Source organism: Puma concolor, chromosome D1 (genome assembly GCF_028749965.1).
Source record: "Puma concolor isolate L17-30 chromosome D1, mPumCon1.1.hap2, whole genome shotgun sequence".
NCBI lineage: Eukaryota > Metazoa > Chordata > Mammalia > Carnivora > Felidae > Puma > Puma concolor.
The window spans coordinates 42,047,166-42,069,466 of NC_141676.1; the positions used below are offsets into that span (position 1 = coordinate 42,047,166).

The 22,301-nt window shown below is 51.6% G+C and overlaps 1 protein-coding gene across 1 annotated transcript in view; it reads right to left on the reverse strand.

Moving 5' to 3' along the window:
- KCNC1 (potassium voltage-gated channel subfamily C member 1) overlaps positions 1 to 11,476 on the reverse strand; it is a 45,558-nt gene extending 34,082 nt beyond the window's left edge. Inside the window, exon 1 of the mRNA XM_086677848.1 lies at positions 9,745 to 11,476. Coding sequence (XP_086533974.1) covers positions 9,745 to 10,314 — 570 coding nt within the window. The 5' untranslated portion in view covers positions 10,315 to 11,476. The remainder of the gene's footprint in view (positions 1 to 9,744) is intronic.
- Between the last annotated feature and the right edge of the window lie 10,825 nt (positions 11,477 to 22,301).

Sequence of the window (22,301 nt, forward strand, 5' to 3'; positions counted from 1 at the left end):
TAAATATTTATTTAGTCCCCACTCTGTGCCAGGCCCTGTTCTAGCTTCCTCTAAGGAGGGAAATAGACAATATTCAAGGTAAATAAATAAAATACAGTTAGATGGTGTTAATGCCAAGAAGGAAAACAGGAGAGCACAAAACAGGGGCAGGGAAAGCCAGGGTGTGATCTGACCCGATGACGATGACATCTGAGTCCAGACCTGAAGCAGGTGAGGGAGTGTGTTGGCGGGGAAAGTGCTCCAGGTGGAAGGAACAGCAAGAGTAAGGGTCCTGAGGCAGAAGCACAACCACTGTGCTGGTGGAAAACCGAGGAGGCCAGAATGAGGAGTAGGAGAGGCAGGAGAGCAGAAGGGAGACCGTCGGCTCAAGGGGCTCATGTGCAGCCCAGTAGCCTCAGAAGGACTTGGGCTTCTTCCTGAGTGAGCCTGGAAGCCAGAGTTAGCAGAGCACAGAGGTGGCTTCCTCTGACGAGCATCTTACCTTGGATGGCCCTGGCTGCAGGTGGAGAAGGAACTGGAGCGGGGGACAGTTCATAGTAATCCAGGGGAGAGAAGATGGTGGCTTCAGCTAGGGACTTAGTGATGGAGGTGATGTGACACGGCTGGGTTCTGGGAGGCTTTCAACATGGAGGCAAAGGATTTGCTGATGTGTGAGAGAGAGAGGAAGGAATCAAGCATGGTGCCAAGGGTTTGGTCTGAGCAATTTACAGATGCAGCTGCCATTTACCGAGCTGGGGCCTCATCTCAGGTCCATTACCTCGATGCTAACGTCTTAGGCACAAGGGAGGATCAGAATCACCCCCCTTGAAGCTCTGCCGACCTGCACACACCCATTCAGGCCTCTCTGTGTCCTGATACTTCCCCTCAGCTGGGAGCAGCTGCCCGCCTCAGCACTTCTCAGAATCGAATGTGCATATGATTCATCTGGGATCTTGTTAAAATGAAGGTTCTGAATCAGTAGGCCTCCGGTGGGGCCTGAAACTCTTCATTTCTAACGAGTGCCCAGGTGATGTTGGAGGACCACACCAAGTAGCGAGGGGCCCTATGTCCCAGCCCCCAGTGCAGATTTTCCCTCACTGAGCATTAGTGTCGCCTGAGAGTGGACTAAACACCCTGAACACCCCCTGATCTAGGAATCAAATTCTCAAGGGACAGAGCCCAGGAGCCTGACCTTTTGGAAGCAGCCCAGGTAATCTGAGAGTCAGCCGTGGGTGGGAATCCTCCAGCAACCACCCTTGCAGCTCCCAGAGCAGCCACTATAAATACCCCCCTACCCTAGCCTGGCCCCACCCAGCACAGAAGGAGCTCACTGCAACCATCTCCACAGTGCCCCCTTCACCATCGGTGTTAGTCACCTTGCCCTGCTCTAGCCCCTACAGGCTGGCATAACATTCCCTCCCTGAGTTCACCTCTCTGCAACTCCCAGAGGGCAGACAGCCTAGGGAAGGGCCTGGAGAAGAGGGCAAACAGGTGCTACCTGCTGGGCCCGAGCAAGCACACCCTAAATGGATGGTACCCACAGTGGGTGAGTGGGCTGGGTGAGCCAGTGATGGTTCACAGTGGTCACAGTGACGACCCCAGGCAGGGCATGATTACAAGACCTTGAATGAATGAATGAAAACAGGTTGAGAGAGCCTGAATGAATGTAGGAGGAAGCTCTTCAGAGCCCTTCCCCTGGGCTCCTGCCTGCTTGGTGTCAGGGCCCTTGCCAGGAGGGCTCAAATGTGTCCTAGAGAGGAGCTGGGCTGAAGACGTGGAAGGAGAGATAGGGAAGGACTAACGTGGCTCCCACAGTGCCTCTGGGAAGCCAAAGCCCGGAATTCTTAGACTCCTGGAATGTCAGAAGTGGGAAAGGACTTGGTGGTCATTTGGAATGACCTCGTATTTTACAGAGGCAACACCTGCAGACTGAGGGGGCGGTGGGACTTTCCCAAGGGAGCCCGGTTGGTGTGATGGCCCGGTTACAGATCTCGCTCTGGCTCAGTTGTTGATGCCCGCAACTCGGGTCTTGTCTGTGGCCACATCTCTCCATGCACCTGGGCCGGTCCTTTATCCTAAGGGCCTGCCTGTCCCCAGCCACAGGCCTCCAGAAGTGACTCACTAACCTCCAGCTCAAATCATGCAAGCCTGCTGACTCCATGCTCAACCCAGATCCCTCACTCCCAAAGGTGGTCAGCGAGGACAGGAGAAGCCAGAGTATGCATGAGCAGCCTTGCAGGATGCGTTTTCACATGTAACAAATCTAGAAAGGCCACTGAGAGAGAGGAATAGATGAACAAAAACCCAGAGGTTGGAATGAGGGCTGAAGGCAAGGAGACCAGGGAGGAGCCTGGCAGAAAGGAACAGCTCATGGCCAGGTTCCAGAGCAGAAGGCCTCGAACGCTGAGCTGAGGAGGAGCCAGCATTACCCCCACCCCCACGTCCCCCGTGTATCACCTCATGCAAGACAGCTTCTAATCCTCCCTGAGCTCTCTGCCATTTCCCTGTAGACACATGGAGCCCCGGGCCCTGCCTGGATAGTGGGGGCGATGAGGCACCTCCTGAAACCCTCTCCCTGGGGGCTGCCGGAGCGCCCCTACCCCACCAAGCTAGACCCTCACCTGCCATTGTTCAGGGGCCAGAACTTGCAGAGCAGGATTCCCGGACAGGTTGTTGGGAAACAGTGTTTGCTGGGGCAGGGAGGGAACCAGATGGGAACCCAAACTGGGCCACAGACCCCACTATCCTGGCCCAGCAATGGGAGGCTGAAGTGTGGTTATGGACAGAAATCCAGCGTCAGGCAGCCCCAGGTTTGAAGGCTCACTCGTGAGCCAAGTGACCTTGGGTGAGTTAGTTAACCTCTTTGAGCCTCAGCAGCCTCATCTTCAACACTGGCACGATAATAATAATACAGTTCCTTGGGAGTTTTGTGAGAATTAAATGAGAATATGTAAATTAAGTCCTTAAGACGGATACATAGTAAATGATTTCGTAAATAGCAGCCGTTAGTATTATGATTCAAGAAAGGAAAGGGGTTCTAGAAAATCCTGCTTGGAGGATGATAAGAACAGAATTTGGGCCAACTCTGGGTTGAACGACCTGCAGAACTTTCAACCAGCTGTGCTGGGCCCTCTTGGGGGAGTGGAGAAGGGAGGTGGGAAGGCAGGTAGCTGCTTAATCTCCCTCCTTCAGGGGAGGAAATAATGGGAGTAAGTCAGAGAACAGCAGGCGCAGGTGGGATTTGGTATTCTGTTAAATCTGTGAGCCAAAAGAAATGCAAAAGGCCAGGTCCAGGGCCGAGAGGCTGGGGGTGGGAGTTTGAGTTTCACCTGTGTGGTCTTGGGCAAATGTCTTCCCTTCTCTGACCCTGTTTCTCCACTGGATGAGGATAGTGGCTAGAGGTGGCCCAGGAACATCCATCTTCTCCAACAGTCCCATGCATGTGGAAGGTGGTCCCTCCGACCCAAGTGGTCCCCATGAATAAGGCCTGGGCAACCAATAGTCCCAGGAGCCCCCAAGGCCCCCCTTTTCCTCTGAGCCTGCACCCAGGGAAGGGAAGCTCAAACCAGTGGGGTGGCCAGGCTGGCCTAGGGGCTGACAGGAGGCCCTGACCTTTCGGTCCAGAGTGAGCACACTGGTCATGGGACTGCTCAGAATAGCCATAGCGCTATAGTCAGCTGTCTTGGGAGGCCCCGAGATCCCTGGCCCAGGCAGCGGGACCTGAAATGAGCCCCCTCCAGAATCCTTCCCCCAGCTCTAGGACAACCTGTCTGCCTCTCTGGGAAGCTCAAGCCAATCTTCCCAAAGCTTCTGGCAGATGCCAGGCCTCCTGCTCAGAGTTAAGGAGCACAGATACCTGTGTCCAAGGCACCAGCTTCCAAATACTCCCTGAGGCATCGGAAGGGGGATGACCGGCTCTCCAGCCACTAAGCCAGGAGTTAGAGATCTGGGTGTCTGAACCTGCCCAAGTAACCTGCTCACATTTGGCCTTGGGAAAGCACTCCTCTCTGGGCCTCAACTTCCTCCTCTGTCATAACAGTCACTCCTATTATGGAGTATGTAAGAAGCTTAGAGTCTGGAGGTAGAGACAAACCTGACTCAAGCAAGGCTGCTAACGAACATTTTATTACATACCAGATAGCTTCTCTGAAGGGAAGGACTCTGAACACTGACCCCCGCTGTGGGTTCTGGGAAGGCATCATGTAGAACAACGTTTTGAGTGGGATGTGAAGGATGAAGAGGTGCAAAACAGGAGGAAAGAGTGTTCCAGGTGGAACAGCATGTGCAAAGGCCCTGAAGCAGGGGCACCTGGCACATGCAAGGAACTGAAATGAGGCCAGGGTAGCTGCAGCTCAATGAGCAATGGGGCGAGCCAGGCCAGAGGAGACTGAAGAGGGACGCGGGGCTTGAGGGACCACAGTATGGTCCAGGGAAGCACTGAAGGGTTTTAAATAGGCAAAGGAATGAGCTGACAGATTTGTGAGTTGAAGAGACCTCTGTGGTTGCCAAGCAGACAATGAACTGGAGGGTCCGGGGGCTGGAGGCAGGAGAGCAGTCGGGAGCTGCTGGAAGAGTGAGGGGAACGATGGCGGCTTGAACCAGGATGGTGGACGTGGGGATGGAGGGCCAGGGACAGAATCTAGAGAGCCGTGAAGTAGAATGATAATACGACCAACAGGAGTGATGGTAGCAGCCAACATTTATCGAGCACTTACTGCATGCCGGACCCTGTGACTCGGGGCTCTCCACACATTACTTTGGTTAATCTTTCCATTAACTCTCTGGGCTAAGTTCTATCATTATGTCCATTTTAGTTTAGTTACTTTAAATGTTTACTTATTTATTTATTTAGTTTGAGAAGGAGGATCCCAAACAGTCTCCACTCCGTCTGCACAGAACCTGACGTGGGGCTCAATCTCATGAACCGTGAGATCATGACCTGAGCCAAAATCAAGAGTCAGGTGCTTAATCGACTGAGCCACCCAGACACCCCTATGTCCATTGCAGAGGTGAAGGGGCTGAGAGACTGTGATGAGGAGACACTGGTTTCTGATTTTCATTACTGAGAAGGGAGCTGGGCGGGGGGGGTGGGGGGGGTGCAGGTACCATTCAGACATAAGGACATCTGTGAAAACATCACAGGAAGGAGAAAAACACTAAGTTGGGGACACATTGTGGTGGGGAACACATGGGATGGTGGAGAGGGGAACACACCAGCCCCTTCCCCACTGCCCATGGGTCTCCTTCACAGGTTACCATGACTAGAGGTGGGGCCCTGGCCTGGAGGGCAGGCTCTGAGGTGGAAGGCTGGGTAGGAAGTCCCTGAGAGCAGCTCTCTCCTGAATCTCACCAAGACTCCAAGGCCCTGTGTCAGCTAAGACACAATGGAGGAACAGAAGTCTCTTGCTGGACTCTTCATTCCTGCCACCAAGTGCATTTCCTTCCCAGGGAGCTGAGGAGAAGCTGGGGCTGCATCAGGTCCCAAAGGGGAGGGGACAAGGCAGAGAGACAGAGAGTGGAGGAGTGGGCAGTGGGGTGGTGGGGCTTCCCCAGCTTGGGAACCACTGGAACTTCCTTGTCATTTGGAAGGTCAAGTGACTGTCATTTGCAAGGGGGACAGATGTCATCTCTCTCTCTCTCTCTCTCTCTCTCTCTCTCTCCCTCTCTCACACACACACACACACACACACACACACACACACCACATACTAAAGATACTTTCTGACCTGCAGAACAAGGACCAGCATTAGCCCTGACCTGAAACACAACAATGTTCCTGATGAAAACATGCAAATCATAGATAAAAGCCAAGGGCCTCAGACCTGCACTGGCCCCAAGGCAGAGAGAAGGGCAGGTTTCAAGGCAGGGCTGCTCCAGACTTCACCAACAGCCCTGCCTGCTCCCACACCTTCATGGCTTTGCTTGCCAGGACTGCCATCCCCTGCCATCTGCCTGGCTTATTCCTACCTGCCCGTCAAAGCTTACCTTAGCGTTACCTCCTCTGGGACTGTTCCTTCTCTCACAAGCCCAGGAAGCCCCTTCATGGCCCTTACTGCATAGTGCCACCATCATCCTTTGCTTGTGTGCATCTGGGGTAGCACCCCTCACCCCAGAACATGAGCTGGGGTCATCCTGTCCCAACTCACTTTCCCACCCCTCACCCCTTCAGCTGGGTGCCCAGAAAAGCACAGGAGAGAGGGTCTGGGGAACAGGCAGCTCTAGCTCGCTGTCACCCCTGAAGAGCTCAGATGGGACTTCCCACCCCAGCCAAGTAGCCCTTTCTTCCAGGGTCAACAAGAAGGCCTGGGGGAGGGTAACCTCACTGTCTGGTCCGTGCACCAACAACCGGCCTGGGCTAGAGCAGTATTTCTATCGAAGACCAGAAATGAGGAGCAAAACCGCTCACTAGAGCAGCTCAGGAGGACCAGGAGACCAAGGGAGCAAGCAGGAAGCTGGTCTGGAATTTCATCTTCCTCAAGAAACACCCACACCTGGGCAACACAGGGTCTCTCTCACACACGGCCACAATGACAGAGCCTCACACATCCACAGTCTGTGCCACATACACGGTCCCCCACCCCACATACAGACTCACACACAGATGGTCTCATGCACACAGCCTCACACACACACACACACACACACACACGCGCGCAGCCACACATGCACAGCTTCACATGGACAATGTCACACTCGCCACAGACAGCAAGGTACTCACACAGTGGCACACCCCAAGTTTCTCAGACACACACAGCATTTCTCTTACACATACAGTCTCCCTCTCTTTCTTATATACACACTCTCTCCCACGCTGCCTCGTTCTCACACACAAAGTCCATCTGAAAACACACAGAATCTGTCTCTCTCACGTTCACACAGAATTTCTGATACAGACCCTCACGGAATCTCTTGCACATAGTCTCACCACACGCATATACACATGCGCGCACACACGCATATACACATGCGCGCACACACGCGCACACTCCTCCCAGAGTCTCACTCACACGTATTTTTATTCTCATATGGGCTTTCTCACACACATGAAGAATCTCTCACACCCACACAGAATCTCTCTTACACAGATTCCCTTTCACACACATACAGCTTTTCTTTCACACATACGTACAATGCCACACACACGTACAATGTCACACACATCCAGGATTCTAGTCTAGAAACTAGAATGAAAATTTAAACCCTGACCTACCAGTTTGAGGAGGGGGGAGGGGTAAACAAAGGTGACAGCAGCAGCCGAGCAAAGATGGAGGGGGAGGAAGGCCAGGCAGCAGGCTGGTCCCTGCGCAGATGAGCCGCAGAGAGGCAGCGCAATGCAGCTAAGGCCAGCTTGGCGTGCAGCAGGAAGCCTGGGTTCTAATCCAGGCTCTGCCCTCAGTTCTCAAGTGCCCTTGGGCAGGTCCTTACTCTGTGGGCCTCAGTGTCCTCATTTGTCACCCAGAGGAATTGGAGTGATTCTGTGAGGCTACAGGGAAAAGAAGGCGCGGACAGGGGGTGGGGGGTGGGGGCTTCTAACTCTCCTCCATCTCCCCACTACAGTCCAGCTTTTCCCTCAGAGTCTGTTCTTCAATGAACACTTGAGACAATCAGGAATTTTCTGCAAGGTTCAAACACCAACAAGACCCCAGACCACACTAATCAGCCCATTTATCTGCATTGGGTAAAGACCACCCCATGGCCTAGGAATGTCAAGTGGAAGAAGATGGACAGTAAGGGGGTGGGGGTGGAACATACCCCACATGTCCCCTGTCTATCCAGAAAGTCAGGAACACAGGTCAGAAACCTAAAACTGAGCCCAAGGGGTAGGGTGAGGGTACCCAGCTTCTTACTAGGGAGCCAGGTGGCTGAGAGGACAATGAGAAAATTGGGCCTACTTCCTTCCTGGGCCAAGGGGGATGGTGGTGGTGGTGAGATGCTGTCCAAGGTCAAATGCAGGCTGAATGGGTGGCTGTCCTAACCCAGGCCTTTGCCGAGCATGCCCCCCAGCCCCAATATGTGTTGGTTCAACCTCCCAGCCCCCCTCCTCCGGCCCCTCTCCACAGCTCAGCCACAGCCTCCAGTTACATAATTCCCTGGTTGTGGTGGCCTCTGTCAGGAGAGGAGAGGGGAGGGTAGATCTCTGAGGGTCCCAGTCCATTCTGGAAATGGCAGGGAACTGGCATCCAGCTCAGGAGATGATGGGATCCCAGAGGGCCTGGGTTCTAGTCTTGCTTGGCCTCTGGCTCCCTGAGTGACCTTGTGTAGGGTCTCTAGTGGCAAAACGAAGGGCTTGGTTCTGTTGCTATCCACCCTCCCCCACATCTGTTCTAGAATTTAATGCATAAGACTCTGACCTGCTGCCCCCTCCCTTGCATGCTAAAACACTGAGAGTTTTATCGAAGTCACAAATGTATCAGGCCTGTGCCTAAACAGCCTTTTTCTCCTCATGGACACCTCAGTGCCCCCCAAGTCCTCTTCCCCCACTGATCCTTAGCACTGATCCTGCCTCCTTCCCTGCCTAATCCTCCCCACCTCAGCTCCAGGGGGCAGGAAAGAAGGGATGTGGAGCAACAAAAGAGAGCAGTGGTTTGCCTGGTGGGGGGTTGAGGGGTGGCTCTGCTTTAAATTCACAACTCTGACCCTCTTCTCACGCCTTCGGCTCCCTTCAGACCACAGGGCCAGTGAAGGCAAGGGGTGTCTCTTCCAGGGTGGGTGGCTGCCACCACTGTCTCCCCTTAGGGCTCAGTTGAGCAGGAAAGACCCTTAGATTCACCAGACACCTTCTCCCATTTAACAGATGAAGAAACTAATCCCAAGAAGCCTCTGAGAGGCCAAGGTCAGCAGCAGGGTGCCCTTTGTCTCCCGCAACAAGCTGCTGTTACTAAAGGGGAGTGGCTGATGATGACACACCCACCTCTCACACCCCTTGGGTCATGTTACCCTTTAGGCCCCTACTTTGCCCCTGACAGGTCCCAGAGGAAGCATAGTATAAGCCGAGTGGCTCCTTCCAAAACCCTCCCCTTTAGTCAGGCCCTGTTCCCAGCACTAGGTCTCAGAGTGGCCACATCCTCCTCCCCACAGCCCAGCCCCACACCAACTACAAAGCTATTAATTAGCCATAAAGACTCCCTCTCAACCTTCTCTTCACAAGGGCCTGAGGTTACTCCCTGGGGAGGGTGGTCTGTCTTAAGCAGCAGACCAGGCCTCAAGCCCTCCTCTGTAGGCCCTGCGTGGCTCCAGATGCCGCTTACCTGGGAGGGAGGGAGGGAGGGAGGACTCCCAGCTTCCCTCCCCACACGAAAATCTAAAGGGCAGTTCACACCTTCACAGTGTACATCTGCAAAGACACAAATATGCACACACAGGCACTCCTGCACATTCAAACATACACACGTTCACTCATTCCCACTACATACTTTACCCACCCAAATATACACCACCACACTTACATAAATATGCACACACAATCTACTCATACACACAAACACCCATTTGTACTCACTCATACATATTAAATTTGGAAATACAGACACAGACCTTACATACCTACAAAACTAGTCACCCTGGAAGAGCAATCTCTCTCTTATCCCCGCTTTTATGCACGTTCTCATATGTACACACACACACACACACACACACACACACACACACACACTCCTTTCAATTCTGATTCCCTAGGCGCCAGTTCTCCAATCCGCCCCTGCCCGAGGGAGGCAGAGAACCCGGCCTTTACCACCCAGCTCTCCTGATGGGCAGGTTGTCACTTACCCGCGCGTAGCGGGATGAGTAGGGGTCCTCGAAGAGCGCCCAGATGCGCGGCTGCCAGCGGCGCCAGAAGCCGCCGGGCCGGCCATCTGGGGAGTCGCTGAGCGCCAGGCGCTTGGTCATTTCCAGCTCGTCCTCACCGTCGCCTGAGTCTCCGGGGCCGTCGGCGTCCGCGTCGTCGGCGCTGTTGTCAAGGGGTGCGCCGCCAAAGCTATCAAGCGCCTCTTCTGCGTCGCGATGCTGGCGATAAGTCATCCAGCAGCAGGGTTCCACGTCGGTCTCGTCGATGCCCCAGAAGGCCAGCTCCTCCTCATAGAGTGGCCCGCACACGTCGGCTGGGCAGTGCAGCTTGCCAGTGCGGTAGTAGTTCAGGATGTGCGCGAAGACGCCTGGGTGGCGATCGAAAAAGAACTCGTCTGCGCGCGGGTCATAGTCGAAATGGCTGTGGGCGTCGGGCTCCGCCAGCCAGGCGAGCCGCGTGCCGGGCAGCGTGCGCAGCGTCGAGCGGTACGTCTGGTGGCGCGTGCCGCCCACGTTGATCACGATGCGCTCGCTCTCGTCCCCTTGGCCCATCGCGGCGCCCCCTTAGGCATGGCGCGGCCCAGCGACACCCATGGGAGCGGCCGCCAGGGGGAGTTGGCGCCGGGGAGGGGGGCGCGGGGCCTCCTCCCCCCTCCCCCCAGCCGTCGGGGGGGACAGAGGATGGTGGCTCTGGCCACCCTAAGAGCGACCCAAGCCCCTCAGGGGCGCTTTCTGTCGGGTGCTGGTCCAGGGGCGTGTGCGCGGGATCCCAAGGGTCTCTAGGCGCCAGATGTGGGAGGGAGCTGGTCCGGCTGCGGAGGAGGCAGAGGAGGAAAGAAGGGAGGGAGGAAGGGAAGGAGGAAGGGAGGGAGAGGGACGGCGCTCAGCGGCGAGCCCCGGGAGGAGGGAAAAGAGGGTTGGGGGGCCGGGCTCCCGTCCCCATCTCAGCGGGAAAATGGAGAAATTGACACAAAGCTTTTTTGGGGGAAGGTCAGCTGCTCCAAAGGCCCGACAGATAGATCAGCCCCCGGAAGGGGGAGGGGAGGAGAGGGGGCCGGGAAATTCGCGCTCTGCTCTGCGGTGGTCGCCGCAGCGCGCTCTCTGCGCTGGGGAGATGGATGACCGCTGCCTTCCTCCCTGCGTGGCCGGGCTGCAGCTCGGGGCGCAGGGCGGGCTCCGGCCCCCTCCCTCTCTCCTTGCCTGGCTGCCTGCTCCCCCCGGCGGCGGGCGCGCCTGCCTGCCCGCCCGCCCTCCTCGCTCCTTCTCCCCGCCTCTCGGAGGAGATGGCGGGCCCCCTGGGCAGGGGCACCCAGGGCGCTGCTCGGTGCGGCGGCCGCGGAGCGCTTTGCTGGGTACGCTCCGGCTTGAGCTGGAGCTCCGCGGGGCTACGCTCCGACTCCGGCGGCGGTGCTGAAGGGACAGCTCCCGAGCTGTTGCGGGGCCCGCACTGGTTCTCTGGGCTGGGTTCGGTCTGCGAGGCCGGTGGGCACTGGCTCTGGCGCCTCTGCGCCCCGCGCTCCGCGCCCGGCTTCGGGCAGGCGGTTGAAGGTGCCGGTCAAGACGAAGGGGCTGCGGCGGTCGCGCCAGGGAGGCGGGGGTGGCGGGTCCAGGCGCGGCGAGGCGAGGCCGGGGAGGCGAGGCGCGGAGCGGCCGCCGCCGCCGCGACGCTTCTGCCGCCCGGGCTGCTGCTAGGCTCGCTTGCTCGCTTGCTCGCTCGCGCGGTCCGCGTCCAGCCCGCCGCTCTCCGGACACAAGCCCTCGGCGCGCGCAGCCGCACTCGCCCCCGGAGGGAGGCGCCGCGCTGGGTCCTAAAAAGCCCCGATTCCGCGCCCCCCTCCCAGCTCCGAGCGGAGCCAGCCTCCCTCAACCCCGGCGCTGGGGGCGCCCGCCCCGCGTGGCTCCTGCTGCTCTGGGGAGACCCGCCGACGCTCCGCCCTGGGGTAGCGCCACTCGATGGGCGGGGGCTCCAGGAGACGTCTAGGCCTGGCCCCCCGTATCAGACTGAGGTGAGAAGGGCGTCGGCACCCTTTCCTCTCCTTCCAAACTAGGGACTCTCTGATCCCCAAGTGAAACGAGATGCCCTCGACCGCTATCAGAGACACCTTGACCTGGACGAGCATTGGCAGCTCCAAGCAAGCAACCTTTCATACCGACCCTTTCGGTAGCGAAATCTGGAGCCCCCACGATCTTGTCATAGGTCCCTCTTGAATGGACTCCGAATAACATCCTCCAAACACAAAACACATACGCTGTCCTCTAAGCCTTCTACTAACAACCCAATAATCCTGGACCACTATGAGCGCCTTTTGACCCTTTACTCACCCTGGGTCCTTCATAATTCCAGGCTGACCCTAGTCTCCCGCGAGAACCACACGCTCTACCATACTGATCCCAGCTCACTGATCTCCCACACTAGCGCCGGATCCCTAGGTGGGCATCCCTTATGAAAAGGGTATTCTGCCCTTAGAGGTCAGAAGGAGCAACTGCAACCCCCCTTTCTCCGTTGGGCTTCAGCTGCCTGAGTGGTAAGCTGATGGCTGTGCTTGGGAGCTAGATGGGTGCAGCTTCTGCTGTGATTTCCACAGCTTCACAGTTGATCTTGGGGGTGGGGGGTTACAGGTTGGGCCTCCAAGCCTTCCTGGCCCATGTTTGCTGCCCGTGCCTCAGTTTACTCAATCACTCTTTTATTCCTTCCTTGTTCTACACTCTGTCTCAGGCACAAGAGACCTTGCCCTCAAGGGGCTCCCAGGCTTTTGGGGAAGTGGGCAGGTGGGTCTGGGCAGGGCTGGGGAGGTCAGGCCCAGCTCCAGGGTTGGCTGCACCAGGAAAGAGGCTTATTGATCCCAGCCTAGCCCAATCGAACATAAGGCTGCCTGGGCAAAGGGCGATTTAATTAAGAAGACAGGAGGCTCTTATTTACCTGTCAGCTCTTGCTAACTGTGCAGACAGCTGTCCCTCTACACTGACCTGCAGACACGGCTGTGAGCCGGGGGACAAAGCTGTGCCTTGGACATCTGTCTCCTCACTTGGCCAGGGAAATCCCAGCCCAGGGAAGTCTGTGTGTGGTAGGGGAAAGGTTTGGAGGAGTGGGAAAGGTTGGAAAGGGCAAGGGGCAGAGCAAAACACGAAGGATGGGAGAAGGACAAGGGCAGAAACAGGGGCAGTGATAGGCAGAGGCAAAGAGACAGCTGGAGTCTGGGACCAGGATGGCACCTCCTCCCACCAGAGATTGATCTAAACCAGAATTATTTCCCCTTCAATCTCAGGGTAATGCAGGGATGAGAATGCTTTTGAGTGTCTCTCTCACCATGACCAGTGTGATCCCCATCCCCTAACCTGACCTAGTGCAGCTCAGCCTCACCCAAATTCAGATTCCCCAAGAAACAGGCTCTCAGAAAGCTCTGCCCCAATCCAAGGAGGTGATAAAACAGAGGAATGGGAAGAAGAGAAAAAGAAGGACACAGAGAGATGGACACACACACACACACACACCCCTGGCTGGGAGAAATCAAGATGGGGAGAGACCAGAAAGAGGGCTCTCCAAACCTTCTCTTCCTTCCAGCCAGGCATCCAAACTCTCTTCTCTCTCAGAAAGCCTTCTGTGTTTCCACAAGCCACAGGGGCCCAGGACTCCCCACTTCCCTCTCCTGCAGGAAGGATCACATTGGATCAGCGTGTGGCTCCCCAACCTTCACTGTATCTCATCTCTTTCCCCCAAATGGACTATCAGCTCCTCCAAGGCTGCTTCTTGTTTGGTTCCTTCCACAGTACCCAGAACACAGTAGCTCCTTGTTAAGGGCTAGATGATTTGAGGAAGACCAGGAGAGGGCCTGGGATCCTAGCATTCAAGTGTCAGGGGCCATGAGAATCTGGAGCCCTGAACCAAGGCTGAGTCAGGGGGAAGTACATAACCAGGGTCTCTCAAGGCATCAATGCAGAGCGCACTCAGGCTACTACCCCATGGTGAGTCACAATGGGAAGCTGAAAGGTGCCCCACGTGGTGGTCAGGTGGAGAGGTGGAGAGACAGAGGCTGCTAGTAAGGGGAAGTTTGATGATCAGGAGCCCTGGTAAGGCCTGGCCCTGGAGGATGTACTAGAAAAAGAGAGGCAGGCAAGGGTTGGAGGGAGGAGAAATGTGAAAGGGTATCCACTACATCCTAAAATCCCCTACATAGCAACTGGAGAAGGCTTGGAGAAAGGATCCTCCCAGGTGGGGAGCTGTCCCTCAGGTGCCCCAGGCTGCCTCACTTTAGGATTCTCACCTTGATCCTTGATGGCAACCCCCAGCCCAGGCCGCAAAGAATGTCCCCGCCCCGCCTTCTCCATCCTAAGCAGGGACATAAAATTCCCTTCTCTCACTTCCTTTTCACACTGTAAGAAGGCTGGCATTTGCAGAAAGCCCAGAAAAACTGAGAGGGCAACACAGAAAGAGAGAAAAAAAAAAAAAAAAAAAAAAAGCCCCAGACAAATGGGAGTGGGGGGAAGGAATTGCTGCATGAGCCTTAGCTTCTCACTCGCAACCACCAACCACAGCCCCTCAGCCCAGCCAAGACCCTCTCCCTTTCCGCTTGAGCAGGATGCCCTTATTCATAGCCATCTGTCCCTCCCTTGCAAAGGAGGCTTATATCCCATGCCAGAGGATCACTGGGATCAGTGGCTAGTGAGAAGTGTGGCAATGAACTACCAGTGGGTTGGTATTGTTCAGTGGTCAAGAGCATAGCCTTTAGGGCCAAGCTATCTGTGTTCAAATCCTCACTCCATCATTGACTTAGCTATGACCTTGGGCAAGTTATTCAACTTCTGTATGCCTCAGATTCTTTATTGTTGGATATGAATAATAGTAAGCCTTATGTTCTTAACACCTCAGCTCTGGGATTTCTCTTGTTCTGGCTGGAGGGGAGGGTGTGCCAGGCTCCAGTAAGCTCTGTGGCGAGAATGGCTCCAGGAGGAGCTGGGGCTAGGAGTGGACTAGAAGAAGGTGAAGGGAGTCCTGAAACCAAGTTTGAACTATGTTCTCACACTTGGCACTTGTAAGCCTTAGATCTGGTCCTGCTAGGCTCTGGAACTGGCTCAAGTCCAGCCCCTGGGCCTTTGTCCAGCTTGGCACACCCTCTATGCTGCTCTCTCAGGCCTAGAATCTTAGCATTCCCGGTGGGTTGGGATGCCATCTTGTGGCCACATCTGGAAACTAACCAAAACTGGGCACAAACTGAGCAGGCTTTGGGGATGACCCCACCATAAGCAGTGAAACCAACTGGCATCTCCTGCCCTGACAAGAATCCTCCCTCCAATGGACAAGGGAGACTGAAATTAGGGGTGCAATAGCGGAAAATTTGGTGACTGTGGCTGTTGGGTCTGTAACCTGAGCACTGACCCTGGTACCTAAACTGGGAATGGGGTAGGGTGTTTAGCTCTTCCTTCCTGCAACCCCTGGTGAGTGGAGCCCAGTTCTTTTAGGCCAGAGGAAATCTAGAAAAAAAGCCAAGGTAAAGAATGCCCAGGGGAATTGCTAGACCAGGATTTCTGAACCTTGGCACTATTGACATTTTGGACCAGATAATCCTTTGTTGTGGGGGCTCTCCCGTGCACTGCAGGATGTTTAGCAGCATCCCTGGCCTCTACCAACTAGATGTCAGTAGCACCCCTTCCCCACCTTCCCCAACCATGACAATCAAGAAGGTCTACAGTCACTGCCAAAAGTCTTTCGGGGGCTAAAGTTTCCTCTGGTTGAGAGAACTATGCATCTAGACAGATTTTGGTTATAAGTCTCATTTGCTACTTATTAGCAACTGTTCACTTTCCTCTCTAGGCTTCTGTTTCCTCATCTGTATAAAGGAAATGACATTTTGTGAGGATTAAATGAGATAGCGTCTCATTTAACTTCCTCTCTTTACCTTTTCCCCTTTCCCTCAGACTGCCCATCACCTCCAAACCCCCCTGACCAGCCCTTACCCCACGTGTCTCATCTCTCTCATGGGATCCTGCCGGTTCTGAGTGACACCTGTCCCTTAGAGTGTCACTCTAGGCTTGACTTTGGGGAAGATGGGGCCTCGATGCCTCGCATGCTGGTTGAGCAAGGCAGAGAGGTAGGAAATGATGAAGCCTGTGGTGAAGGATGCATGTGGATGGTAAGAGATGCTTATGTGCAGGGAGGGTGAGTGGGCACAGACCCTCCTGTAAGACCATTCCCAGCAGGACTGGCCAGAGACCGCTGAGTTTTCCTTCCGGAAGCAGCTGGAGATGTGTTGCTCTCCCAAGGGTCTTCCTCCCTCTTCAGTGCCTTTGAGAAGAGCCTTGTGGGTTTTCCTGGTGGATGCCTGTGTGTGCGTCATGCTGCAGGTAAGCCTGGTTGGCAATGTCTGGTGGGTGGGTCCAGGTTTTGTAAGGCCTGACATTTAGATATTTTGGGGGTTACACTTAAAAAAAAAAAAAGAACAGAAAACTGGGCAAAAAAGTGAATATGTATTCAGACTTAGAAATCAGGACCAAATGTAAATTTTAGAAAGCTGACAAACACCACAAACATTTAAAAATCCAGAAAAAATTGCTTAGCATTTTTATTAACTGCCTGACACACCAACATAAGACTTAAAAAAAATTTTTTTTTGAGAGAGAAAGACAGAATCAGAAGTGGGTTCTGTACTGACAGCATAGAGCCTGATGCGGGGCTTGAACTCACAAACCACGAGATCATGACCTGAGCCGAACTCAGGTGCTTAAGGGACTGAGCCACCCAGGTGCCCCAAGACTTTTAAATACGTTATATTTACTTGGAAGCCAACAAAACAGTTGCAACTTTTTTTTTTTTTGCAACTACAGAACAATACTCAGTTAATAAAATCACATGTATTTTATTAAAACTGCATCAAAGCTGACTGAAAATGAAAATATCACCATCCCCTCATATAACTATCTTTTCTGTGCACCAGCACATAAGAACCTGCTTTAAATTTCCGTGCCAACTTACAGCTACCATATTGTACCAGGCAAGGTTTGTGGCTACTTAAAATACCACCAAGACAGGGCTACTTAAAGACACATTCGTGAAATGCAGGGGACCCAGAATAGCCACAACAATCTTGAAGAAGAACAAATTGGGAAGACTCACACTTCCTTCCCTCAAAACTTACTACAAGGCTACAGTAATCAACACTGTGTGGTCCTGACATAAGGATAGACATGTAGGTCAATGGAATAGAATTGAGAGCCCAGAAAAAAAAAAAATACATTCATAGTCAATTAATTTTTGAGAAGGGTGCCAAGAAAATTCAGTGGGGGGATGGGGGAAAGAATAGCCCTTTCAACAAAAGGTGCTGGGACAACTGGGTCTCAATATGCAAAAGAATCAAGGGGGATCCCTTCTTTCCCTCTATAGAAAAATCACTAGAAGTGGATGAAATATCTAAATGTAGGAGCTGACACTATAATACTCTTACCTGGGTTAGGTTATGGGTTTTTAGATATAATGCCCAAAACACAAGCAACAAAAGAAAAATATAGATAAATTGGACTCCATCAAAATAAATAATAATTTTGTGCTTCAAGGGACACTGTCAGGAATGTGAAAAGACAACCCATAGAATGGGGGGAAATATCTGCATATCACATATCTGATAAGAGTCTAGAATCTATAATATATGCAGAACTCTCAAAGCTCAGTAATAAAAAGACACATAATCTAATTTTAAGAGGGGCAGAGTATTTGTTTTTTTGTTTTTTTTTTAATTTTTTTTTCAACGTTTATTTATTTTTGGGACAGAGAGAGACAGAGCATGAACGGGGGAGGGTCAGAGAGAGAGGGAGACACAGAATCAGAAACAGGCTCCAGGCTCTGAGCCATCAGCCCAGAGCCCGACGCGGGGCTCGAACTCACGGACCGCGAGATCGTGACCTGGCTGAAGTCGGACGCTTAACCGACTGCGCCACCCAGGCGCCCCGAGGGGCAGAGTATTTGAATAGACATTTCTCCAAAGAAGAAATACAAGTGGCCAATAAACACACAAAAAGATACTCAACATCATTAGTCATTAGGGAAATCCAAATCAAAACCACAAGGAGATACCACTTCACACCCACTAGGGAGGATGGCTAGAATAAAAAGACAAACAGTAATAGTGTTGTCAATGATGTAGAGAAACTGGAACCCCGATACATTGCTAATGGGAATGTAAAATGGTACAGCTGCTTTGGGGAAGGCTTTGGCAGTTCCTCCAAATTTAAACATAGAGTTATGATATACCCAGAAATTTCATTTTTAGGTGTATATGCCCAAGAGAATTAAAAGCATATGTTTACACAAAAATGTGTACTTGAATGTTCATAACAGCCTTATTAATAGCTAAAAATGGAAACAACCCAAATATCTATCGACTGATGAATGGATAAACAAAATGTGATGTATCCATGCAATGATGCAATATCATCCAGCTACACAAAGGAACGAAGAAGTGGCACACGCTACAACATGGATGAATCTTGAAAACATTATGCCGAGTGAAAGAAGTCATACACAAAAGGCTACATAGTGTGAGATTCCACTCAGGAAATGTCCAGAATAGACACATCTATAGAGACAGAAAATAATTCGTGGTTGCCAGGGGACCAGGAGAGGAGGGAGAGTGTGGACTGACTGCTCATGGGTAAGAGTTTCTTTTGGAGTCATGAAAATGTTCTGGATTAGATAGTAGTGGTGATGTTGCACAACATTGTGAAAATAGTACAAACCACTGACTTCGACACTTGACAAAGCTAAATGTTATCGTACGTGAATTACATCTCAATAAAAAGTTGGGAAAGTAAAGAAGGATATCAGTAAACCAGGTCATAAAGAATTTGCTTATGTGGAGAAAAATCTGTTTGTCATGGTTCCAGTTCCCTTATCTGTAAAGGATCTACTTCACTACCTTTTTCTTTTTCTGAAATGCTCTAAGCAAATTAATAAAAAATTTCACAATTGGTACATACCTTTTAAATTCACGGATCCGTGAATACAGAGAGCAAGGCCAGATCTAGATGGGTTCAATCACATTTCCAAGATGGCAGAGCTGGTCAGTGGCACAGCCAGGCTTAGATCCCGGGAATTATGTAGTCACTGACATCCTCTGGGACTCATTTACCCCTGCTACTGGAAACGTTCTGCTTGAATTAAAACCTGCTGTTAAATTTCTTAAAAAAAAAATAACTATGTGAAAATAACCCTGTGTAATATAAAAACCAATATCACATAACCTCACATTTTCATGTGTTTCCTTTAATAGTAGTGACTTGTGTGCAGAGGACTTAGTGTTTTTCTAGATTAGAAAACACTGAGCTAGAACCAACTTGTTCTTCATTAGCACCATCGTCATTTTTGTCATCTTCCTCCTCATCTTTTCATTTTTCTGCCTTCCTCCTCTTGCTCTTTTTTTTTCTTGACTTTGCTCAGTCTTGTCCACCCCTTTCCACCATATCAGGCTGTATATTCTTTAACTGCTTCTTCATAGGACAGTGGTTTTATGACATCATTTTCCGTACAGAGAATTGAGAGATCGTTCAACTAGTTCAATCTTTCCTTCAAAAGATCGTGGTGATCAAAACTTGTTTTGTATATCACTGATTATTCAGGGAAGCTTTTTTCAGGCTCCCCACCATATAGGACACGTCATGCACAATTTTAGGATTGGTGTCAAATTGGGGAAAACTCTATCAAGTTTCTTCCATCTGTAGACTATAAGAGTTCAAGGCACATTGGTTTCCATATAACACCCAGTGCTCATCCCGACAGGTGCCCTCCTCGATGCCCATCACCCACTTTCCCCTCTCCCCTATCCCCCATCAACCCTCAGTTTGTTCTCAGTATTTAAGAGTCCTTTATGGTTTGCCTCCCTCCCTCTCTGTAACTTTTTTTTCTCCCCTCCCCTCCCCCCTGATCTTCTGTTAAGTTTCTCAGGATCCACATATGAGTGAAAACATATGGTATCTGTCTTTCTCGGCCTGACTTATTTCACTTTTGACAATAAATTATATTTAATAAAAAAATCACTAGAAATTTTTTTTTAGAAAGTTGCTGATTTGTCTTATGGCAAACATAAAAATAAAACAACAAAAAATGTTGTATCCATAAAAAAAAAAAAACAGAGTTCAAGGCATTTTGTGGGGTGCCTGGGTGGCTCAGTCAATTGAACATCCAACTCTTGATTTCAGCTCGGTGTCATGATCCCAGGATTGTGGGATCGAGCCCCGTGTGATCCTGAGCTGCGCATTGAGGATACAGCCTGCTTGGGAATCTTTCTTTCTCTCCCTCTGCCCCTCTCCCCCTCTCTGTGCATGCTCTCTCGCTCTCTCTCTCTCAAATTCAAAAAAAGAGTTCAAGGTACTTTGAGTTTTCTTATGTGGTGATTATTTTAAAATTTTAAAAAATTGACAGTGTTCACCAAAACATTTGTTGATGTTGACGTCTTTTGAGAGTGGCATGTTATGAATTTTACTCTGTAAAATTTACTTTGTTGATGCCAGTACTTTGTGTTAGATCAGCAAAACATTTAAAATCACTTTCCAGTGTGTTCATACAATTCAGTCCTCACTGACTGGATTATCAAACAATGCAGGAGTCTTCAATAATTCCATTCAAAAGTTATCACTTTCTTTTAATACACTGCTTTTTGGTATGATCTAAATATATATTTTGGGTACAATTGTCTTCTCTGCATCCTTCTTTCTGCACTTTCTTATACCCCATTATCATCTTTCATTGCACCCTTTACTTTTCCTTATAGTATTTCTCACCACTTATTCACTTGGTTCTTTGTCTCATGGCCATTTCCCCCGTGAATTTTAAGCTGTGTGAGGTAAGGACTGTGCCCTTGAGGTTCTCCACTGTACTGTCAACACTTTATCCGACACTACTGTCTCCACTCTCATCCTTTCTTTCACATCCTAGTCATAGCCCCAACTCAGGCCATGTCTCCTTTGAGCAACCCTCACGGCCTCCTGATAAATCTTTCTGCCTCAAGTCTTGTTGCCTCCTACCCATTCTGCCAGCCCAGGCTGGCCTTTCTAAATACAGATTTACTTGTACCCTTCCACTGGTTAGATTCCTCTATAGCTCCCTATTGCCCTCAGGATAAAGTCCAAATGAGGTCCCTTGGGGCCCTGCCTCTGCTTTTTCCCTGTCTCACCTCTGGGCTCTCCTGTGAACATTTTTGGTTCCATGAAGGCACAGTTTACTTTCTGTCACATCAGGGCCTTTGTCCTTGCTGTTTCCTCAGCTTGGAGTACCCTTCTTTGGCTCCTCTTCCCTGGCCAACTCCTTTAATATTCTTACCAGAGGTTACCTGCTTTTTTATATCTTCTGTTCCTACTCTGTTCTTCTACACATACACCCCCATGATAGCACTTAATTCATTGTGATGGAACCAGCTGCTAAGAATTCAATCTTCCCAAAGGGTGCTTCCCAAGGTCAGGAACTGTCCACTGGCCTCTGTTTTCACACAGCATCGGACCTGGTAACTGTTGAATGAGTGAATTCATAAATGAGCCCCAAAGGGTCTCAGAGGAGTGTAAAGAACTCCAACGAGCATCTGGAAAAGTAGCCAGAAGAAAAGCCGAGGATCATTGGAAACAGAGCAGCTCCAGGCAGCTCTTCAGGGACCCTGTGTTTTGGGGACATCACAGGCTCTTCTCAGAGTAGAGAGCAGAGGTCCTTCTTGCTGGCAACACATCTTCCCTACAACCCTCAGGGTCAGCCCACCTGGCGAGCAGAAGGTGGGCTTATAAGGTTTTTAGGAAAAAAGTGTCTGTAAGGGTGAGATGTGGGAGACATGGAGGTCCTAATGACAAATGTATATGTTTGGGAGTGGGCTTGGGGTGGTATGTAAATGGGGAGGAACTTTTACCCTACCATCCTTCCAGGGGTGCCCTTCCAGCTGTGTGTGTGCGCATGGGTCTATGGGCATTGGGTTGTCTTTTCTTGTTTCTCAAGACACAGTTCAAATGGCACCTCCTTCAGGAAGCCCTCCTTCCACCTTGGCTAAATCAATGGCCCCTCCTCTGCTCTCAGAGCATCTATAGCCACCTGCGATGATGCAGGTTTGCACTGCCCCTGTCTCCTCAGGCCTCTTCTTAAGAAATCTGACAGGACCAGGATGCTCTAAGTGCCCGGTTGCTGGCTGAGTAGAGACATCTGTGTCTTAAGATTACTCCTATCACTAAGCGCCTGTAAGTGCCATACAGCTTACATGGCCCCTTCACACTTACCTCGTTTCTCCTCAGAATGCTGTGAACACCTCATGACATTCTCTGCACCCATGAGGCTTCCGAGTGGCACCTAGAGCTACGAATTTCCAGTGATCCTTCTGGACACCACACCTGGGTTCACTCTGCGTATGGAAAGGCGTGATTCTCAACCTTGCATGCAGTTTAGAATCACTTGGGCAGCTTTTGAAAAATAACAATACCTGGCCCAGGATATCAGGGGCAGATGTTAAATCAGAATCTCTGGAGAATGAGGCCCGACATGGATCTTTTTTTCCCCCACTACTCAAATCAGCCTAAAATGCATC